The sequence below is a fragment of the Cnephaeus nilssonii genome (assembly GCF_951640355.1).
Source record: "Cnephaeus nilssonii genome assembly, chromosome: 16".
NCBI classification, from domain to species: domain Eukaryota; kingdom Metazoa; phylum Chordata; class Mammalia; order Chiroptera; family Vespertilionidae; genus Cnephaeus; species Cnephaeus nilssonii.
The window spans coordinates 28,226,830-28,250,576 of record NC_137087.1 but is presented as its reverse complement, the minus strand read 5'-3'; the positions used below and the strand labels follow the sequence as shown (position 1 = coordinate 28,250,576).

General features: G+C 39.5%; 1 protein-coding gene across 17 annotated transcripts in view; it reads right to left on the bottom strand.

Annotated features, from left to right (window-relative positions):
* Positions 1 to 23,747, bottom strand: part of ANK3 (ankyrin 3) — a 597,115-nt gene that overhangs the window by 182,180 nt on the left and 391,188 nt on the right. For all 17 annotated transcript variants that reach the window (XM_079793859.1, XM_079793850.1, XM_079793863.1 and 14 more), the window contains 6 exons: positions 19,970 to 20,071; positions 19,494 to 19,592; positions 19,188 to 19,286; positions 12,677 to 12,775; positions 6,146 to 6,331; positions 4,200 to 4,298 (listed from right to left, as the gene is read on the bottom strand). In XM_079793859.1, coding sequence (XP_079649985.1) covers positions 4,200 to 4,298; positions 6,146 to 6,331; positions 12,677 to 12,775; positions 19,188 to 19,286; positions 19,494 to 19,592; positions 19,970 to 20,071 — 684 coding nt within the window. The remainder of the gene's footprint in view (positions 1 to 4,199; positions 4,299 to 6,145; positions 6,332 to 12,676; positions 12,776 to 19,187; positions 19,287 to 19,493; positions 19,593 to 19,969; positions 20,072 to 23,747) is intronic.

The window sequence follows — 23,747 nt, the reverse complement described above, 5'->3', positions numbered from 1 at the left end:
GGCTGCTAACATATACTTTTTCGCTTTCATTCTTACATGTCTTACTTTGTATATTTTAACCTGTGCACTACCTGAAGTCCTTTTGGAAACAAATGAGGTATAGCACTCAAACCAAAAAGTACTAAATAAACAAGGCCAATAGAAGAATTTTTAAATTCAATTATCTTCCCCAAATGGGAAGTTGAATAATACTTTACAAAAGAAAGGTCAATGACAAGTGTGAAGATTAAGTTAGGTGGTCCATTATATTTGATGAAAAAACTCTTAGCCAGCAAGATATCAATCTGTCTTCTTCAATCAATAAAAGGGACTTTGCAAGCATCCACATAATATAATTTGCCTTTAGTTACTCCAGTGCACAAATGCTCCTTCCTGGAATGATAATCAGTAGCAGCTCTGGTGTGCCTCGGTTACCCTCTCTTCCCCAAGAGAGCTAGAAGGATTTGTGGAGAGCAAGGGTCACCCATAAATTCAGACAGTGTCAACGCCACCTCAGCAGACTCAATTCAAAGAATGAAGAATGCTGACGCTGCACTGCAGCACTCAGCAGCTTCTCCATTAACTCCCTGCAGCGGACCCGCGAGGCTGAGCAGGTCTTCATGGACTATCCAGAAGGAAATATATAAAATATCAGACAGGATACCTTACATGTACCTGGCAAAATTACAACACAAAAATCAAAACTGACATCATAATAAAAATCTAAGGAAAGGTGTTGATAAGCAGGTCAATTTGGCATAAATCGGTTGCCATAATTGCTACACAGGGGTACAGTTTCTTCATAGGCTAGGATCTGCTTTATTGCTGCATAAGTTAGCTAGCCCTGCAAAAAATGCATAGAAAGCAATCCACTTTATTGTATACTCCCTTTAGTCACACTGTGTTTACTTCTGCCTCATGTCTGCTTTGGAAATGCATACCCATTGCATGCAGGACATTATTTCAGAACTGGTGGCCTTGCCCCTGTCCCTCAGCTCTCTTTGCTAGCGGACAGCCATTCCCTAGGCTATGCCGTCCACCCACAAAGAACTACAGGACAGCACCTGCCCCTCTTCAATGATCTGCCACAGCCAGGAAACAAACCGTAGCCCCTCAGACAAAGGTAGCTTTGTGGTTTACTTTCTCTCTAACTGTTATAGTAATAATGATAAGAATAATATAGAATAAGTATCTAAGTGTGGAATTACAGTGTGATATTAAAGTATGATGTTAAAAAGTATTGAATGTAATGTAAACAGGTTGATTAAACACCCCTGAGTGGCCTGTATGTAGAAAATAGATAAAGTGATCTGCTCCCCATATGTAAAACCAGATATGCAAGGCTCCTGGGACCCGCTGATAAGACACACTGAAGACGCCCATCTAGGCACATAAAAAGAGGAAGCACCAGAGGAAGATCAGAGAGGCCTGCTCTGCTCCTCCACAGACGGTCACTCTCCACCCCCCTTCCTGCATCTGCCCAAGCTCTGCCGTGGACCGTGAGTCCAAACAGTGAGCCGGAAACTGAGGCCTCAAACAAGACGCTGAGCCGCAGCTGCAACGTCCAACGTCCAGTGTGTGTGTCTGTCGGCGCGGATCCCCGGGTGGCCTGCCGAGGTCTGGAAACCACCAGGACTCTGGTAAATAAACCGTGTGTGATTCGTGCATTGCATGTCTGTCTCCTGTGTAATTTATGCTCGGTCAATATTAAGTAAGTACCTTGGGTCGTACGTGTCAGTTTAGAGACTGGCTGAGACACCCTTGGTCACCTGTGCTTACGTCCCTGAAGGAGAAATTGGGACACTAACCATTTCATCAGTATCTCTATCTAAACCCGGTTCCCGAAGCCTATGACTTGCAGCCAGTTCTCAGCAAATGTAGCTTCAAGATCCTCCATTGCCTGGCCAGGTAAAATCTGATCTCATCTGTGTTCAGGGCATTTTCCCCTTTCACCTGCTATTTCTGTTCCATTCCTGAGGGTGGTGACCTGGGAAGGCACCACTAAAGTTGGGGAAGGAGAGGCCTCCGCTGTACAAAAGTATAGATGCTGGATTATGATGAAATGGAATCACTAGAGATTTGGAACCAAAATGGGTTCCTCAAGCTCTTTACGAAGACCAGTTCTTCCCGACACTCCAAAGCAAGTCATCTGTCACCAAGCGCAGAGGGAAGCACAGAGCAGGCAGCCTATAGGGATAATCAAATTCTACCACATTCTTCAGCTCAGAATGCTATTAGGCCTCATTGATTAGGCATGACTGGACCAAATGCTTTTCAAACCAGTAACAAGTCTGAATTTTAACCTGTTTTAAACAAAAACCCAATGCGATTATTTTAAATCTTATATGGGAACTCAGGCAACTTTAACAACATTCGTCTGAGGTCTCCATTGATGTTTACTTGACACACTAGCATCATTTGTAATTACCACATCATTGTTTTAATGTAAATGGATGCTTTGGAATTGCTTTGACGCTGAAAATACTGTAATTTGCCCCCTTATGTTGCTTAAACATTGTTCCATTCTTCTTATTTTCTGCAGCATCAGGACATTTCCGAACCAGTGGCACACAGACAAACTTCAAACACTGCCCTGACATGGATCTTCCAAATGTCCTAATTAGAAGATGTGACTTAATGAGGTTCTCATCATACTGTGAATTACAGAAATAAAACCAGAGCAATGCATCTTACAGACAAGAACCTCAGTTTAAATACTGACATGCCTGCTTTTTACTCGACTTAAAGAGGCGCCTGACTTTGTCCTTCAAACGTCAAACCAGGCCTCAGGTCGGCCTTGTCGCTGAAGCCGAAGGATGCAGCGGATGCAGTAAGAACAGAGCGGTATGAGCGGACGGGCACCCCCGAGTCACTGAAACCAGGAAGGCTCTTAGCAAGCTGATGACGATAGGGTAGGAAACAGCTTTCATATAAGTACAATCTGAGTTTTTCTTAATTTTACTGGATTAATAAATGATAAGAAGAAAAAGAAAAAAGAATCCCGTAAGTCACCCATGGGAGACAAAACACGTGAGTGATTAAGTGTTTGGGGCCGAAATCCTGTCTTTTCTCATTTGTGAGCTGTCATCCTGGACCAGCTACTTCCCATCTCTAAGCCTCGGTTTCCTCTTCTGTAAAACAGGGATAAGTACCACGTTTCTGGATATGAGGATAAATGAGGCAAAAATGCTTAGCCGGGCATCTGCACCCAGTAACTCCTTCCAAGACAGTATTACTTTTACTGCTGCTGATACTGCTGGTACTAGTATCATGCCCTACATCTCCCTCTGTGATCTAGCTCCATTTCGCCTCTAACAAGTGAGGTTTCAGCAAAACTAATACTTCAAATGTTACGTTCAAAATCAGTGCTGCCGCTGCTGTCGATGGTGATATGTCAGACATGGCCGAGTGCTTTACACACACTCTCTGTTCTTAATTCTCAGTGACCCAATGGGGGAGTGATACTAATATTTTATTATCATATAACATCATATTTCATATTCTTTTATCTTATAAGGGAGGAACCCGGTGGACAGAGAAGGGAAAAATTAAAGCCCAAATTTGAACCCCGGGAGACTGAATCCCGAGGCCACGCTTTTAGCCACTGCTCCAATCTGTTCCCTTCTTCATTTCTACTTCTGATGATGATGTTCCTGAGGAGTAAGCCTAGCACTGAGCCGATTTTTACATTCTGAGCAGTGTTTCTCTGGCCAAGCGTCCACATTGCTGCCCATGATGCACAGGACGCCAATTCCTTTCTCCAGGAATATGAGCTCACTCAGGTGACAGGATCTTGTTACTCATTATGCTGGTTTGCAGGGGACAGAAAATAAAAGCAAAGGATGGCCTCTATTATTTGGGTTCTCAAGTTAGGGCTTCATCCAGGTATCCCAGCACATTCCCACCGGGAAGGTCAAGATCCTGATACCTACTAGTAAAGCCCCAGTGGCTGCACTTGACCAATTTCTAACGGTCTCAGACATTTCAACTTGGGGAAATGAAGGTGGTTTCCAGTCAGGGTTACTTGAACCCCATCTCCCATATATTCGCATACATATGTTTATTACCCCTCAACCCCATCTTGGTTTATTTTTTCTGCTAGGAAATATCACACCTGTTTAAAAGCAAGGCCACCTGTCTCCACCTCCTCCTCAGGCTGGGAAAGGAAGGTTAAGAATCACTTCAAATGCTTTAAAGGTGCGCACAGGGCAGGCTCTTACCCTTGCAGTGAAGTCCACGGCGGCCGCTCGGTTTAACAGCAACGTGGCTACATTGATGTTTCCATAGTGAGCCGCTATGTGGAGCGGAGTGAAGCCACTCTGCAAGGAAAAGACAGCGGACGTTCAGTGGAGTCCTGTCGCCCCCGTGACATGCCAGGATCAGAACCCCGCCCAAATAAAAATGAGGAAGCAAAATATGCTGAGGTCCGCATTCCATTCTGTACTAGGTTTCTTTCGGTTAGTGCCAATTGCTCACAGGGCTTCAAATCAACGCCAAACTCGTAGGCAGAGGAAGAGCCAGGAAGGATCCAAGGGCGGGGATTGAGCAGTTTTGGGAATCTGGTAGCAAGCAGTACAGAGAGAAGCCAACGTTTCAAAAGTTAAAATAGGGATGACAAGAAAAATCTTTATAGCTCATAGAAAGTTCAATCAGTACCAACTGTTTTATTATTGATGGAAGAACTGTCCATTGATACTCTTGGTCAAAATTTGATTTATGTATTCAATATAAGATCAAATTATAAAGATAAAAGCAATTTGGGGGAAGAGGTGCACCATAATTGGTCTTGCATAGTGGGTGATTGTGTTCTAGAAAGAATCCACCAGTTGGTCTCTTTCTTAGCAAATGCCTATTCGAGAACACATCTTTCTGGATTATTCCTACCAAGGTCATTTTACTTCCTTAAAAAAAAATGCTAAAACATGCAGCGATTCACATAGTCCCCAAAGATTGAAACCTTATAGGAACTAGATGCGTTTCTAAATTGTTAGCAAGCTTCGCAGCCATGCTAGCTAGCTTACTGACGCTCGTGGAAGGGTGGGTCATAGTGGTACCATCCTGAGGTCACTTTCATTTTGCTGACACCACTGAGGGTACGTGTCATGCAGAACTCTACAGAATCAGTCCTACAGGAGAGAATGGCAGGGTTGTCTGCAGCTTCGGGTAGAGCTGGTAAGCATCTCAAGTGTTGGAAACGCTTCACCTCACACACCTCTATGGCAACCCCCTTAAGATGCAAGGATTCCTCATTCTTCCTTTCAGACACCGGGTTCAGCTGCAGAAAGCCCTGGTAACCAAACTACTATCTTCTCTAGCACATGCTACTTTGGGGGCGGGGGTGGAAAGCAGGGGAGCTAGCCTACAGAAGGCAATGCAGAGAAGAAGGGAGAGAAATGAGGCCGCAGCACTAAGGGATGGGAAAATGATGATGCAGATACAGATTCTATGTACATGTATATAGATATGTACCTCTGTTGTCCTATTCACCACCATCTAGGGTAACACATTGGGAAGCAAAGAGGAGGAAAAAATGAACGGTTAGTTCGCTGTCGGTGACGTGGACCGCAGAAAGCTCACGGCAACTAAGGAATGAGGATGAAAGCTCTGACGGAAGCACAACAGGCACAGAAAGAAAGCTAGGCTGAAGGGAGGCTCCACAGTGGCCTCCTCCGAATGCCACGTTTCCTTCCAAGACTCTCCAGGAATACACGTCAGGACAATGGGAATTTCTGGCCAGGACTCTGGCTGCTGGCATGCTCTCCGCAGGTGGCCAACACTCAGTGTGTCTCCTGCCCATCTTAGCTATCAACCAAAGGACGATTTGCACACACTGTCGTTAGCATTTTGTAACTTTTCACGCTGATGTTTGAGCTGAAGCGTTAAATACATCACAAATCTATTCCAAGGGAGGAAACGATCAGGTTCATATGCATCGATTCTGAGGGGGCCTCCCTGTTAGCATGCACAGGGCAGCATCCAGGGTGACTTCCTAGCTTTCAGGGATAAGGGGAAGGGGCTCCCATTGGCTGACTTGGACACATGTTTTTAATCCCTTCCAGTGGAGTTGCAAGCTAGGCAGCAGCTTGCCAAAAGGGAGGCCAAGCACCTGAAAGTTGGGGTGCCTACGCAGGATGGCTGCAGGAGAGGAGTTTCCCCGGCGCCTCACCTTGGACTCCACGTCTGCGTTGTGGTCATTCTGCAGCAGCAGGGCGGCCGCTTTCGTGTCATCCTTTCGGGCGGCGATGTGAAGAGCCGGGAGCCGCACTTTCCCTTTAGTGTCATTTTCTAGCAGGAGGGACACTACTTGATCATGACCTTGTTGCAAAGCCACTGCCAACGGCGTGAAGCCATCCTGTAGATAAATGGGCGGGTCAAGGTTGGTTCCAATGCATACTTTCTTTTCAATTAACAAGAAGGCGACCAAGGGTCAATTTTTGTTTAGGGTTATGAAAGCTAACATATGCAAGTAAACGTATAGGGGTTGGCAAAAGTAGGTTTCTAGTTGTGAGTGCATGAAACACAGAGTTTTTTCTTGTATTGTTACTTATAAATTATTTGTTTGTATTATCACTGTAAACCTACTTTTGCTTACTCCTGTATATGTGAAAAGGCATTCTCAAATATACATATATCAAAGCAAAAAATAAAATCTAAGTAAGCTTTGGGGGTTTTCTTTCTGTTAAAAAGTGATGTAATTGAGTAAATTTTGAAAATTTAAAAAGAATTTTAAACAACCATAATTTCAATACCTGTAATATAATCCCAGTGAAAACAATAACATTCCAGGTTAAATCTAGGCACACTTTTCAAAGGAGATCATTTAAGTAAGCTATAAAAATTTCCACTGATTTTTCCTCATTTTTATCGATGACACTATTACAGATGTCCCCATTTCCCCCCTCTTTGCCCACTTCCAAACCCAGTCCCTACCCGCTCTTCCCTCTGACTATCACCACACTGTTGTCGGCGTCCATGGGTTATGCATATATGTTCTTTGGCTAATCCCTTCACCTTCTTTAATCCCATCCCCTACCTCCCCTCCCCTCTGACAGCTGTCAGACTTTCCATGTATCTTATGCCTGTTTCTATTTTGTTTGTCAGTTTATTTGGTTCATTAGGTTCATTAGATATAAGTGAGATCATTTGATATTTGTCTTTCTCTGACTGGCTTATTTCACTTAGCATAATACTCTACAGGTCTATCCATGATGTTGAAATGGAAACATTTCCTTATTTTTTTATGGCTGAGTAGTATTCCATTATGTAAATGTTCCACAGCTTTTTTTACCCACTCATCTACTGATGGGCATTTGGGCTTTTTACAGATCTTGGCTATTGTAAATAATGCTACTATGAACATAGGGGTGCATATATTCTTTCAAATTGGTGTTTCGGGATTCTTACTATGTACTCCCAGAAGTGGGATCACTGGGTTCCACTGATATTTTAAAACTGGGGAATATGCTTGTCCGGTTCATCACTGTCCTTTGTTGCCTATCATACACCTGGTTTTCAATCAGAATGTATGAATTAATGAATTGTAATAATTGCTGTCTTAAGAAAGTTCTACATAAAGGACTCTTGGCTTCTCTGAACAAAGAAGGAAGAAGACAAAGGGATCATGCAAAATATGACTAGAATAAATTCCCACACACATATCTGTACATTTTGTATTGCCCTGGGACTTGTCAAACAGGAGACAGCTACAGATTTCTCTGCAGTTAATTTATTTGTGGATGACCTGGAATTGTTGACTACAGAATAAATAGCACAGAGGAAAATCCTGAGACTGGCTCACAAATTTTACTTCTGAAATGCTCTTATGACCACACAACTCAAGAGAATATTTAAAAATTATTTTTACCAGAGAATTGGCCATTAAATTAATTATTACTTTAATTGGGTCATGATGTTTTATTCTGTAGTCCGTGTGGCACAAGTTAAGGGCCACTGTAATAGAAGAGCATTTGTAAAGGAGAAAGAGAAAACCTAGTCACTTGCATACTAGTGTCTTGTCGGTCTTTCTAAAAGACCCCCTTTCCTCATTCTTTTCCTTTCTGGAAAACAAATAAGGCCTCCTACCATTTATTTGACTAAATGCAAGTCAGCACATTTATATTCAAGGATGTGGAAAATATTGGCCCTAAAGCACTGAAGGGACAATATTGCCCAGACGCATCTCATATACATCCTTGCTGACTGTGGACTTGCAGACCATTCCTACCCTGGCATCCAAACTCATGCTAATCAACCCCCGCCCCCCGCGCCCCACGCCCCTGAAATGTCCTCCTCCTCGTTCTGCGTATAAGAATTATGTCTACTCTCCATGCTTCAAGATCTGGCTGAAATCACACCTGCTCCTTTCAACTTTTCCAAGTGGACCCAAAAGAGGAAAGGGATGAGCGTTAGTGTAACTGGAATAATGAGTGTTCCAGGCCGCCATAAGTAAAATAAAAGAGAAAGGCTGCAACCAAGACGTCACCACAACGGCATCACTGGTTTACATGTAAGAACAGAAAGTTCAGAATGTAATTTAATGTTATGGGAAAAGTCATCTATAGAACCATGTAAATATAAGATCTCACTTTTATAAAGATAACTGTGTGTGTATTGTGTACATGTATAAAAAAAATCTGGAAGAATAAACAAAATGTTATCTCTAGGGAAAATTGGCAGTGGCCTTTTCTTCTTTTTGCTTTTCATTGTACTTTCTCATTTATGTATTATACTAGAGGCCCGGTGCATGAAAATTCATGCACTGGAAGGGGGTTCCCTCAGCCGGGCCTACCCCCTCTCACAGTCCGGGAGCCCTCAGGGGTAGGAGGCGACCCGGTGATCAGGGGAAGGCGACGCCCCCATTACATCTCTGCTGCTGCCATTGCCGGCAGCGCAAGCCTCAGCTGGCCCTGGTTACCTGAGCCTCGGGTGGCCCTGGTTACCTGAGCCTCGGGTGGCCCTGGCGGCTGGGCAGCCGCCATCTGAGGCTGCCTGCGTCTCGGGCCGGCCCTGGGTGGCTGGGGGGCTGAGGGGACTGGGGGACTCCGGGGGCAGGTGTGCGGAGCAGCCGGACCCACCTGGGGGCGGGCCCGGCCATGCTGCATGCCTGCCGCCCCAGAGGAGCTGAGGGGACTGGGTGCCACCATCTTGTAGCTATGGGCACCGCCATCTTTGAGGGTGTGGCAATCAATTAGCATATTCCCTCCTTATTGGCTGTGGGCACTGCCATCTTTGTGATGGTGTGATGGTCAATTAGCATATTCCCTCTTTATTAGATAGGATTACTTCTGCAATAAAAAGAAAAATTACATTAAAAAATTTTTATTTTGTTAACCCTCACCCAAGGATATTTTCCCATTGATTTTTAGAGAAAGTGGAAGGGAGGGGGAAAGACAGAGAAAAGCATGGATGTGAGAGAGACACATTGGTTGCCTCCCAAACAAGACTGCAACTGAGATATGAAGTATATGCCCGGGACCCTTCAATCCAAGGGCTGATGCTCTATCCACTGAGTCAAACCCACTTCTGTTCCAAATTAAAACTAAATGGCTACATTTCCACTGACATAAGTTTTTAAATCCACAGGACCCAGTCATAAAGAAAACTACTTTGCACAAAAAAATAAACTGCAACTGAGGTGGTTAGCATCACCACTAAGAATGTGCTGCCTGTGTGAGACTCAAGACAGACACAAAGATACCAGCTCTCTGGGGTTAACTGCTCAAATTCGCAGCTGTAGATTCTGTTTCTGAAACAAGTTGAAATAGTTTGCTTTGCTCTCCGCAGTTATTCTGAAGAGAAAAATACCTGCCCAGAGGAAATGTGATGGAAGCGCCATGAGAACCCTCACTGCCTTGTGGCGTGGCTGGCACTGTGCTGAGTAATTACTAGTGGAATACATGAACAAACACGGGGTGGGCAAAGTAGGTCGACAGTTGTAAGTAGGTGAAACATTTTATTCTTTTTTAAAATTATTTATTAATTATTGTATTACTTATTTTATTTGTTATAAAAGAAGGAAGAGCCCTAGCCTGGCTCAGTAGATAGAGCGTCGGTTTGTGGACTGAAGGGTGTTAGGTTTGATTCCGGTCAAGGGCACGTATCTTGTTGTAGGCTCAATTTCCGGCCCCAGGTCAGGGCAAATGTGGGAGGCAACCAATCAATGTTTCTCTGTCTCTCTTATTTCCTTCCACTCCCTCTAAAAATCAATGGAAAAATATCCTCGGGTGAGGATTAACAACAACAAAATAAATAAATAAATAAAAATATAAAAAAGGAAGATGTATATGGGACAGATATGATATGCAATACCCAATAACATAGACATGGTTTAAAAATCGCAGCCATGCCAAAGACCTGATCCATAAATGCAAGGTGCACGTGAAAAAAATATATATAGAAGAAACGACAATATCATATCATTTAATGAATTCTGTTAAAACTTTGCTACCTAAACAATGCTTTAATTGCCTACTGTTTGTTCTGTAAATACAGACTTCTGTAAAATGATACCAAATAAGAGAGGAATATCATACTTAGAACATTTTGTGAATAAAGTGCCTTATTTCTTGCTGTTCTTTTTAACTCTAATACCAATAATCCAGAAGAAGACAGAAAGCTCAAAGGTTCAAACATCGCTAGATAATCAGACAGCTGCTGTTTATGTAGCGAGGCACCAGCAACCCACAGGAAGACATAAATGTGATTTGTTTTTAGAACATTTATTTATTGCATTATTTTAGAGCCACTGAAAAAGCTAACATGAAATTAAGTTAATATAAAGAAGTAAAAATGTTTTAAAATATATCCTTTGCCAAAAGACGGAATTAGTGGTTTGAGAATCTCAGGTACTATTTTTCTTTAAGTTAGTTATAGCACCTCTTTTTGGATCTTGAAAGCTTAAAAAAATGCCAGAGAATTAAGTGAGCTATTGAGGATTCCTTTACAAGGTAATTCAGATCTATTAGCAGAAGTTGGACTTATGCTTCCTTCTAAGAGAGAGACTCACTGATCCGTACTTCACAGTCAGAAAAGAATACTATCCATCCTTCACAGACAAAAAAGTACTGGGGAATCACTTTCATTTGGGTACTTATATTATTTAGGGTTTCCATCCAAAACTGAGAACAGCTTTTCTCTTACCCAACAGTGTCCGCTCCCATCCCATTTTCCCTGCACACTGTGGCAGAGCCCGCCTGTGGCCTGGAGGGGTTACACCCAGGCTACCTACTGAGGTGTGAAGACAAGCACTGCCCTACATCTATCAAATGTTTGTTCTTTGTTATCAACCCAGCAGTTATTTCTTAACTAGCTTTAAGAATAATATTAACAAACCCATTCTCATGATAAAATCCTCAATAGTACTGAAGGGTGTAAAATGAAAAGTAAGGCACCCTCTTAATTTCCAGAATCAACCACTAGTAATGTTACACTAAGGACATTTATATATATGGTCTTGTCTCATTTTTAATAATGATGAATAGTATTTTCTTGTGTAATTATAGTCATGTTAAATAAGTTTCCTAATTGGTGCATATTTAGGTTCTCTCCAGTTTTTTTAAAAAAGTGTTATTGTTTTTGAACTTCGTATTTAGTGTTTTTGCATTATCCTCTAACATACCTGCAATATGAATTCTTAGAGGTGGAAATGCTAAATTAGAATGTGTGAAATATTAATTTTTAATAGTTACAGCTAAATGTTCTGCAAAAGTGTTGTAGCCAACTATCACCTTTGCCAAGACTGTAGGAAAGTTTCAGTTTCTTCAACTTCACATTTTCCCCTCAACTCATGGGTATACGAATAGACCTCATTCTTTATCTGATTAATAAATTCACATTTCTTCGACTATGAGTGAGGGTAAGATATTTTCATATAGTTGTGGCCATTTGTATTTCTTTTTGTGTGAAATGCCTCTTCATTTACTTAGTGCTTTCTCCAGAAGGCAGGCATGAGCTCAAAAGCTGGGTGGGGTTATATGTGAGTCCTTTATTCCTAACTTGCCTGTGCCATTCAGGAAACACATCTGAATGCAATTAAGGGCAGTGGTATGACGACAGAGATGAGCCTGCATCATCTCTCCTAATTAATTATTTTGTCAAAAATACAGAAAACCCAAACATGGTTCCTTCGTTATTAGCAAGAAATTTGTGTGACACACTTCATAAGGCATTGCAATCTTCCCTCCAAATTAGTTTAAAAATAAAATGTATTATCTAAGATAGAACCAATAACTTAACTTTTTATTTTAAAATTACTCTTCTATTCAGAACTGCAAAGATTAAAAAAATACCACTTTTATTTATTACTTAAAAATGTGTAACAGTGTTGTTTGAAAGTATGAATTTAAAACAATTAGGTGACTTTAGAAATCTATACACTCAAATATTATTATACTAAATTAAACTTGGAAAAAAAAAACAGAAAACTGTCCATAAGCAATAGGTAAATATTAAAGCAATAACTCAATTATAGGGTAGGGGTAGGCATTTAAGAGCAGAAAAGGTATCTATGCAATAGAAAATTCTTAAAGATTAAAAATAGACCTTCTAATGTATTTCATAACAATGTATGAACCCACACACTAATATACAATTGCAATTAAAATACCAGTGAGATAAATGTTAAATGTTACAACTCCAGGGTTACAAAATGTCCTATAAACATGCAAACTTCCCCACAGACAGAGCCCACGTGTCTCACCTCTGTGGCTAGGCTCTGGCTGGCACCATTGTCAAGAAGAAACTTGACAACTTCCAGGTGGTTTTCCTGGGCTGCCATATACAATGGGGTGAAACCATTCTGCAAAATAAAAAGTAAAATGTTTGCAGCTTTATACAGCCAAACTATTTTTCTATTGTACTGAAAATATTTTAGGTTTCAGAAACTGCTTACACATAATAATTTTAATAACACTTTAATGGAGACATTCACATATACTAAAAACACCCAAGCACAATAATGTAAATGAATTTATAATATAAATATCATTCACAATTATACTTCATAATTCATAGTTTGAAAGTAGTTTGTAGTTAATAGTTTAATTCATATTAATGTATCCACTTTAGATAAGTAAGTACATTCATTTAACCACTTATTGAGTGCCTACCATGAATAAAGAATCTTACTAGATGTCAAAAGGATATGAAAAATACATTTGACCATTGTACCGCCTGAGCATTATCTATTTTAAATAAAATACGTAATACTTTTACATAAAAATAAACTTCTGAAGTAGTTTCTACTTTAAAAAGAATTTATATTAATTTCAAATGGCTTCACACTTACCATGGATGGGGAGTCTTATAGCAAAGGAAAGAATACCAATTTGCAAAAGGGGAAACTTTGATTTTAAAGTGGAATTTGATAAGCAGCCTATTTTTGTAAGTTTACTTCCTTTCATTTTTTTGCAAAGACAGTATTTTAATGTTCAGAATATATATACACATATACATATGTATTTATACATATACATGCATATATACACACACACACACTCTCTCTCTATGTGTGTGTAGGTTTGTCTGAAATGTGCCCAACTGCCAAAGAACTTAGATTCAAGCAAATAAAAGTTTGCCACACATATAAAACTTCTTATTAAAAACATTTTGTATGTGTTTGTTCCAATGTATTTCACATTTATGAAATACTGAAATATTTAAAAATCTTACTGCAAGATATATATATATATATATATATATATATATATATATATATATATATATATCAAAACATTTTCCAAACTATAATAAATTCTCTTTGACAAATTTTTTCAGAATGCAATTCTATTTATCTGAATGCTCTGGAAATTTTATTTTATACATTATCCACTTTCAAAGAATAAAAATAAATTCTAAGTAAAATGTTATCAGATATTATTCAAATTTTTGTGATTCGAAAGGTTAGGCTCATCATAAATATCAATTGCTATATAATTACCTTACTTATCAATAATTCAACCTCTGGTGGCCCTTTTTTTTTTTTTTTGGCTTAAAGCTGAGAATTAGGAAGTTAAAAAGCTGTTACATATAATTGTAACAACCTGGGTTATATGGTTGCCAAGCTCAAGATTAGAGACATAAAATTAGAGGCAGTAGAATAAGACAGAGCATTCAAGCTTCTTCCCTTTAAATTATCTACCTACTAACACCACTGAAGATTCATGTTACTTTGTTCTGTTATGAAAGGTTTTATTAACATTAAGCAGGAAGCATGGAGTAATTGTTACACAGTGTGTGTGTATGTCTGCATGTGTGTATATGTGCATGTGCCTATGTGTTTCATCTTTGTCACACTTCCCAGAACTATTTAGGAAAACTGAAATGTAATTAAGATTACCATTATCATATTGTCGTCTATTTCCTCATTTGACTGAAATAAAAGATCATGTAATCCATGGTTGATTTAAACATCCCTTAAAAATCAAAACCACAAGGAAAAAGAAAAAAACTAACAATGTAATATTAAGAAAGGGGAAAAAAACATACAAAACACCAGCTGAAAACTGTGTGGATTTTTCTTATAGCTCAGTGAACTACTGCATATCTATCTTTCCTCATCAACTGAAATTTCCAGATGGAAGGTACTGATTTTAGGAGTTTTTGTTTTTTGTTGTTATTTTTTAAAGATTTTTTTATTGATTTTCAGAGAGAGGGGCAGGGAGACGAAGAGGGTAAGAGAGAAACATGGATGTGAGAGCGAACATCAATCAGCTGCCTCCTACAAGCCCCCTATCAGGAATCAAGCCCTCAACCCAGGCACATGCCCTGACCAGGAATTGAACCGGCAACCTTTTGGTGAACAGGATGACGCCCAACCAATTGAGCCACACCACAGGGCTATGAGTAAAGTTTTTAAGAAAAAAAAAAAAATTCAAAATGGATGTTTTTGTCTCAGACATAAATATCAACTAGATATTCTATGTCAATGGATTTTCAATGTTAGGGCAGAGGTCTGCTGTAGTTCATGATTACGTAAGAAACACTGATCTGGCTTCTAGACCAATGTACGTCCACTATTCTGAGGTTGGCTTCCAGAATTAAACATTTTATGACCCATGAAGAAAATCCAAAATCAGGCACTGAGATTTAGGGGATGTTATTCTTACAGACCTGGAGCTCAAGGAGTGATTCTTAAGAAGCACAACTTTTGAATCATTCCACAGCCCTTTGTACAATGTGGGAGAGTGCAATGTGTAGAACTGGACTTCCTCAGAAATAAGATGTCGACAAGAGTCAGAGCAAAATGGAGCCATGAATAAACATCACCATTTCTCTCTAGCACAGAGAGGCGTAAGGCAAGGTTTTCAATGTGTCATCATTGGACAACCTACAGATGAAATGATTTTCTGTGAAACAGCACCTAGATTGGGAGAATGGTCAGATTTAAAAAAAAAAAAAAAGCAAAAAAAAAAAAAAAAAAGCAAATTTCTCTTAAGAAAAAAGTACAGCACTGTTTTTATATTAATTTCCTAACTTAGGAAATTTCCAAAAGAAAGAGCTGGCTCAAAAGGAACATATGGGTGCCCAATTTTACATTTTTTTCTTCTGTAGCAATAATCAAGGCAATTCTCAAAAGGCAGAGCAGCTCAACACTGAACAAGTATGTCCTTTAATGTCAGATTTTATCCAAAATCTGCAATACCTTCTGCTCTGAACGTTTATTCTGATAATATTATAAGCATGGAAATCTGAAGACACAATTTTATGGGTAGTACTGAGGCATGCTGCCTAGTACCCCCTAAAATAAAATAAAATCCTCCTGTTATTTAAGTAAGGGCTGAAACTTCATCCATGAGATTTTCTTATCCATCCCAGTTTCCTAGGGCCAGCCTTGTACATCATTAAGTTCTTAATTAAAGTGTTAAGGGCATGGTGATCAATATGCACGGATTTACATATAGAGGTGAGCTATAAGGTCAAAGGTCAGAGGTTAATCTGGACCACAGCCATTGTTTCACTTCATCAGGACCTGGTCTCCCCATCATAGGAAATATTAAAAAATACATAAAGTCCAAGGAGGCATTGGCTCATTGAAAGAGCCTTTTTTTTTTTTTTTTGGCACCACTATGAAAACCTGTCTATTTAGAATACTTTGGTAGTTAAAATATTATTTGCTTCTTTATAAGAATTTTTGCTTCTTTGGATGCCTTATAGCAGTGGTCGGCAAACTCATTAGTCAACAGAGCCAAATATCAACAGTACAACGATTGAAATTTCTTTTGAGAGCCAAATTTTTTAAACTTAAACTTCTTCTAACGCCACTTCTTCCAAATAGACTCGCCCAGGCCGTGGTATTTTGTGGAAGAGCCACACTCAAGGGGCCAAAGAGCCGAATGTGGCTCACGAGCCGCAGTTTGCCGACCACAGCCTTATAGTATAAAATAAAGACAGAGAAGGAGAGAAGCGTGAAGGATAACATCTGACATGGCAGTTTCACATGGTTGCTGAATTTTGTACTGAGTATTAAGGACTTAATCATAGGAGAGTTCATTATAATCACAATTCAGCCTGATTGCTTTCTCAGGGTAGGCCTAAATGATTCTTGGGATGTTAAGTAATATAAGAAAGAGTAAACTAACTCAAGACCTAAGGTCAAGGCAACGACAAGAATTAGTGTAAAGTAATATCTACAAATTCTTATTCCACAGAGCCTCAGTTTATAAGATCACAACTTGATGTTGTCCAATGTTTTTATTTTCAAGGTAAGAAAAATTCTTATATTTCAAGAAGGCCAGGGACTCTCCTTGCACTATTTCTTACTAACTATTAAATATTGCCCAGAGGGTAAAATTTCACTTAGACAGGAATACCGTCTTTCTTGAATATTAATATTCCTGTGATGTTTTAATGTGTTGCCACATACGTGGAATTTCCTGGCATTACTGCTTGCTCTTTAGAAGAGTTCCTATTGAAAAGCTGCTATCAGGAATTAATATGAAAACTCCCTTCTGCTGCATGGTCATCTCATTATTTATTCTGTCCACGGAACAATGCAGTTCAGAAGGCATATGGGGACAGGTGTCCAGATGAAGGGAGACATGCTCTACTGTGAACTGTGGAGCAGGTATGAATGCCAAGCACAGCTGCAAGGAACAAGGAATTTCGCAGCCTGTGTTCTTCTCCTTTGCTTCATCATCACCAGGGAATGTGTACAAATTGAAATAAAATCTGGTTAGGGCTTTACTTCGCCTGCAGCTTCGCCCACACGTCGCAGAGGAAGGTTTAAAACTATGGCTGCTGCTCTAGAATGTCAAGAATGTGTGCAATGTTTAAAAGAAGGAGGCTTATTTTGCTTCCCTTGGGGGGAAAAAAGGAAATGAAATGGATTAGAGTTTTTCCACTACCTCAGAGCTTCCCACCAGTTATTTCCCAGTAAAAAGTTATAAGGGCATTTTAAAAAAAGTTTAAAAGCCGGATGCTTCTCTTGTAGTCAGATGGTCTGTCTCTCTCTCAGATGACAATATTTGCCAATATTCAACCATCATAACTTTCCTTTCTGGAAAAGCATCATCACTCCAAGTGAACTCTCCTAGGGAATCAGAGTAGGTGGTATGGACTAGGTGAGACAAGTCTGACCGGAGGGAACCAGAATGAAGTTAGGCCACATATACAAGAAATCATGTGGTTGAAAGCACCGTGAAGTTTCTTTTCCACCACACTGATCGTTAACGGCATCAGAGCGATCACCTCTATGGCCATAGTAACAAGGGGGGAAGCCACCGCCATTCTCTGGACCCATAAAATACAGGAGGAGGCTCCTGATACCCAAAGATACTCAGTACTGAAAAAAGGGGAGAAATCAGGTGCACTCAAAATGGAGATCAAAAGGAAATGAAAAAGTTTGAGACTTTATCTTAAAAGATAAAACTAGGAATTGTAAAAGCAAGTTTGTGTGATTTAACAAAATGTAGGTGATAACTGCATTCGTGTATGAGATCGCAGAATGAACAAAGTCTAAAGCAAATATTATTTTTGTAAACAAAAAGTGTGATATTTCCAATAAAATTATCTGATGGCTTGACATCTTTCACTCCACTTTTTCCCCCTCACAGCATTAGCAAGACGACAGTCTGTTTGCAAAAAAGTATTTGAGAACCAAAGGCCTCACCTAATTATTTTGTGTCGTTTAATCATTCTATTTTCATGAAATTCTCATTTGAAACCCCTATCAGAAAATCAGCCTAATCCTTCACACACTGCCTGGTCTAATAGTGCCAGGAAGCCACATCCTCACAGCTTAGCTGTACACCCGGCAATTCTCTGACATCTCTCTCCCGGGCCTCATAAACTCCTGTCTCTCCTTTTGCAAAACGTGCAGTCTTGTTCTATAACCAATGTGTTCAATGTTGAACACCTGGCGTAGATTGACAAACCAGGATAGATGTCAGCATTCAACTAGAAGGAAATGTCCGAGTAGGGACCAGCTTCAAAAATGGTCAGGTCCTTAGTGAATATTTGTGTGCTACGGTGATTGCTTTCCTACACAACCTCATGTCCTGGAGACTCAACTAGTGAACAATTTGGAAAATGAGGACCCATATTTTTAACCAATAAAATTCTTTTAGGCTCTAAGTCTATCAAGTGATAATCTATTGGTGTTCTTAGAATTTCATGCAAGATTCTGAGAACTTATAGGAGGACACATTCAATGAATTATTAGTGTCTAACCATTACAAAGAATCTAGAAATTTTAAAGTTTGGGGGCTTTTAAAGTTTATTCTGCTTGTTTTTTCTTCTTTACAATCTGTTATAGGGACTAACAATGATGCCTTACTTAGGAGACAGGAATTAAGTAGTGTCTTCCCTTTTTCAATGAGATAAAACACTGATATATTCTGAACTTCTAAGAGCATGTACTCATTTATAGGCATCACCATTTCCTCTGTAGATTAATAAATACTGAGACAGGACCTGAGCTAGCATCATGAAATAGAATAAGACTGTGCATTACAGATATCCCTTAAACATTAGTGTCTGTAACTACTAGTAATACAGATAGATGACTTTTAAAAATCTCTACCTCTCACACATATGCATTGCAAATAAGAATATGTGTGAATTTCAAAAATCTACAATATGTAACTAATCACTGAATGTAGCTCTTCAGCATTGTATTCTTAGAGGATATATGAACCAATCAAGCACCTGAACCAAAGAACATTATTTGTCATTTATAACAAAGTCACTTTGCAATAGAGTTGTTGGCTTACCTGAGACTGTGCATTGACATTGGCTCCATTTGTAACCAAGACCTTTACCACCTCTGCTTGCCCAGCCAAAGATGCTATATGCAATGCTGTGTTTCCTTTCTGTAAGATGAAAGCAAGATACATCAACCCTCCCATCTTTCTGTTTTGACAGTTCACAAAATATCAAATGCCCCTGTGTTTTAAGTTCTCCAAAGAGAACAGAGTTCACAAGTATTTCATGAGAAACGTGCTCTGATTCTTATGGAGAGCTAACTCCTCACTGAATTTGGCACGTGACATAAAAAGCATGAAGTGTGTGATACTGACCTTTGTAGCTGCATCCACATTGGCTTCTCTGTGTAGCAGTTCAGAAACAACTTCTACATGGCCTTCTTTGGAGGCAAGATGGAGCGCATTCAACCCATTCTGATGAAAAGGGAGGGGAAAGCTTTACTCAGCAGATGGAAAATAGGGGAGTCAACAGTCTACTAGGCACTCTGAGGAAAAGATCCCACCAACCATCACTTGTGTGTACAGTGTACTAACCTGAACTGGGAATAAAAGTACTTGAAAATTAGGTGGGCTGTTCTAATAGCACTAATTACTAAATTTTAGGAATTGTTAAAGGATGCATACCTAATTTCTGAGCGCTCCTCTAACAAAGCAGATAATATTTGATAATTCAAGCTGGTGAAATTTAACATAGAAAAAAAAACTGGCAAAAAAGAGAAAGTCTTGGTAATATATAATGAAAGGTTTAAGGAGTTAAAAACAAAAACAAAACAACAATAGCCACAACTCACCTGATTGCAAATGTTGATGTCAACTCCGTTTTTTATATAGTCAAGGGCCTTTTCCAAGTGTCCCGCTCGAGCCGCTCTTAAGTAACTCGCATTGGCATCAGACTAAAATAAAAGAGAAAGACATTTTAAGAAAAAAATGAAACTAATATGCATGTTTGTAACTACTCAGTTTATAGTGCAATCTAAAAGGAAAAAAAAGATTTTTAAACTGAATTACAGGCATACTTTGTTTTATTGGATTTCACAGTTTTATTTTTTACATATTAAAGGCAAGACCCTCCACCAGCAAAATTATGATGACTGGTTTTACTGCAGTGATCTGGAGCTGAACCCATAGTATTTTGGAGATGTGCCTGTATTGTATTTCTAACATGAAAATACTAATAAAAGGTCTTTGTAAAGTTACCAGAAAAAAAGATAACTTCTTTAAAAGTTAGTTTCAATTATACAAAGTTACCCCCTTGTGAAATGTCATAACTGATTATGAACTGAAAGAGAAAATTTCCATAATGTGTAGGTACTGTTAACCAACCTGCAATTTCCAGAGGGTAAAGAGATATCCTGTAACTTCCTGGTGGCTACATTATGAAAACCTCAGTATTATATCAGACATTTAACATCTATTCCATTCTTTTGTAAGCATAACAACCAATTTTACAATTGATAGCTTCACAAATATATTTAATGCTATTACACTAATTTAACAGGGAGTAATGATGTTCTCTTGGATTTTCCTACAGATTGTATTTGAAAAGCATTTATAAACATCTACAGATTGTGACCTATACTTTATATATATATATATATATATATATATATATATATATATATATATATATATATATATTTCAGCAAGGAAAAGAGAGGGAGAGAGTGTTAGAAACATCAATGATGAGAGAGAATCATTGATCGGCTGCCTCGTGCATGTCCCCTACCGGGGACTGAGCCAGCAGCTGGCATGTGCCCTGATCGGGAATCGAACCATGACCTCCTGGTTCATAGGTTGACACTCAATTACTGAGCCATGCTGGTGGGGCAATACATATAAATTTAAAAAACAAAACAAAACTTATAATTCACTTGCTGAAAATGTATAACTCTGACCTGCTACTAAACTCTAATACCTACAACTGTGCAGCTGAAACTACCAACTATTGGAATCGTTAATAGAAAGAAGCCAATGAAAGGAAAGCCTATGAAGTTGGGCTTGCATGATTTCTAAAGGAGTCTTGCTTGATATAGAATATGGAAGCACGTTTTCCTGAACAGGCAGCCTAGAACATCTCGTCACTGGTTTTATATATATATTAGTATATATTTTAAATCCTCACCCGAGAATATTTTTTCATTGATTTTTAGAGAGAGTGGGAGGGAAAGACCGAAATATTGATGTAAGAGAAACACATCGATTGGTTGCCTACTGCATGTGCCCTAACCAGGGCCCCGGCCGGGCAGGAGCCTGCAACCCAGGCATGTGCCCTTGATCAGAATTGAACCCGGAACCCTTCAGTCCACAGGCTGACACTCTATCCACTGAGCCAAACTGGCTAGGTCTTGTCACTGGTTATAAATGCAGTGATGCAGGGTATGTCTTCAGAGAGGAAAGTGTCTTTTACCAGCTATGTGGCAAACACCTCCTTCAAAGTTTCTGCTCTACAAAGCCATCGCAGACCTGCCAGATAGTTTCATTGTTCAGTGCTCCCAAAGCATTGATCTCATTGAGCTCTCTTGGTATTTATCACAGAGCATCATTGTTTTGGTATAGCATAGAGTTTAGTGGCAGTTCAGAATTGTACATTTTGGTATACCTCCCTAAATTGTAAAGCCCCTTAAAACAGCAGAAGCAGATTAAGGGATAGGCAACTGGAAAGCCGAACTTCGAGGAATGCCAATTCATCCTTGGGAGTGTAATTGTGATGTAGGAAATTCCCTCCTTCAGAAGGGTCTTTAATGCTTGTGTGGGTCAGTTTAGTAAGAACTGACTTGCTCAGGCCCTCAAAGGAGAGGGCACTGCCTCCAGGGTCACCACCCTCCCTAGGATAATTGCGCTGTTGGCATTTTGTTGTGGATGATTCTTTGATGAGGGGGACAATCCTGTTTGTGTCAATGTCTACCAGCATCCCTGGTCTCTAGCAACCAGGTACCAATAGTATCCTCTATTTGCTACAATTAAACATGTCTCTGGAATTGCCAACTTTCCCTGGGAGGTAGGTAGGGCATAAAATCTTCTCAGTTGGGAACCACTACTCTAGATAAATAGTCAACCAATTTATTTAAAGATTGGAGACTCCAATAGGTTTAAATCTTTGGACAACCTTGATTGCCACATGCTTTGACCAAGCACAAGGCAGTGATTTCATGTATAATATTCATCTTTCTGTTTCCCCTGCAACTAGAAGCATCCCTAGCATATAGCAGGTGCCTATACTTTTTTTTTTTTTTTTTTTTTGTGTGTGTGTGTGTGTGTGTGTGTGTGTGTGTGTGAATGAATCAGTCAATAAGTAAATTGTGTGGAAACAATTTTATTAGATATTGCCTGGAACAATAGAGGAAGCTTTATTAACAACAGCAGCAGCTGTTTAAATTGACAATCTTATGATACCAAAGCTGAATACCAGAGATTGTAAACTAAGGCACTGAGTTGGGTATCGGGAAACACATATAAGTATTGATAAAATAAAACTAGGATTTGAGTCAAGTATGCACATCATGTACTCAGAGCAGAGGGTTAAGAAAGAGATTCAAACCAGACAAAGGACAAACCAAAGCTTCCAGAAATGTAAAGAAAAATAAAATAGCCTTTAAAGAGGTTTGCTCTTCGAGAAGATTAGTTTTTTTGTTTGGTTTGTAGGTTCAGTTAGCAATAAGTTAGTTATGCAAGGATGGCTCATTGTACCACAAAATACCATCTTCTTTGTGCCTGCTCAAGGACTTATCAGTGAATTTGCCCTGAAGGGCTCTGATGCTGTTCTGGAAACAAATGACATCAGTCTGCCTGGATACCTCAGCTGCCAGAGATAACAACTGTGAGTTAAGCAGCCTGAAGTCCGACTTTTGAGTACATAAAAACAGCAGCTAAACAAATTCATAAAGAGGTTGATAATTCAAGGAAAACCTCTTCTTGATCCAAAATCTGAAATGGTTTGGCAATTTCATACACTGTCCATTTTCCTCTCAAATATTCTCAGAATTGTCCCACCTGAAACTCTAAAGCAGAACAAAAGGTAAACAATATAAACCAAGCCTTCTTAATTCAGTGGTTCTCTACCTATTTGGAGTTAATTTCTTTTGAGAATAACAAAAGAAATCAGCAAAGCCCTTTCCTTCAACAATTGCACACATATGCATGTACACACAATAAATCTGCATAGACACAGCAAACATGCATATGTACACACAACGTGCACACTATTTCACGAGGCTCAGGATGGCTACCGGAAGGCTGTTTATGGAGGCACCTGTAAGAACACATGCTCTAAGGATAAAGAATTCTCTGGGTGAAGCCGGCTGGTGTGCTCAGTGATTGAGCATCAATCTATGAACCAGGAAATCACGGTTCGATTCCCAGTCAGGGCACATGCCAGGGTTGCAGGCTCAATCCCCAGTGGGGGGCGTGCAGGAGGCAGCCGATCAATGGTTATCTCTTATCATTGATGTTTCTAGCTATCTCTCCTTCTCCCTTCCTCCCTGAAATAACAAATGTATTTTAAAAATTCTTTGGTCAATACCTTCACTATATCTATTTCACCCTACAACCCTGGAATCAAATAATTCTCAG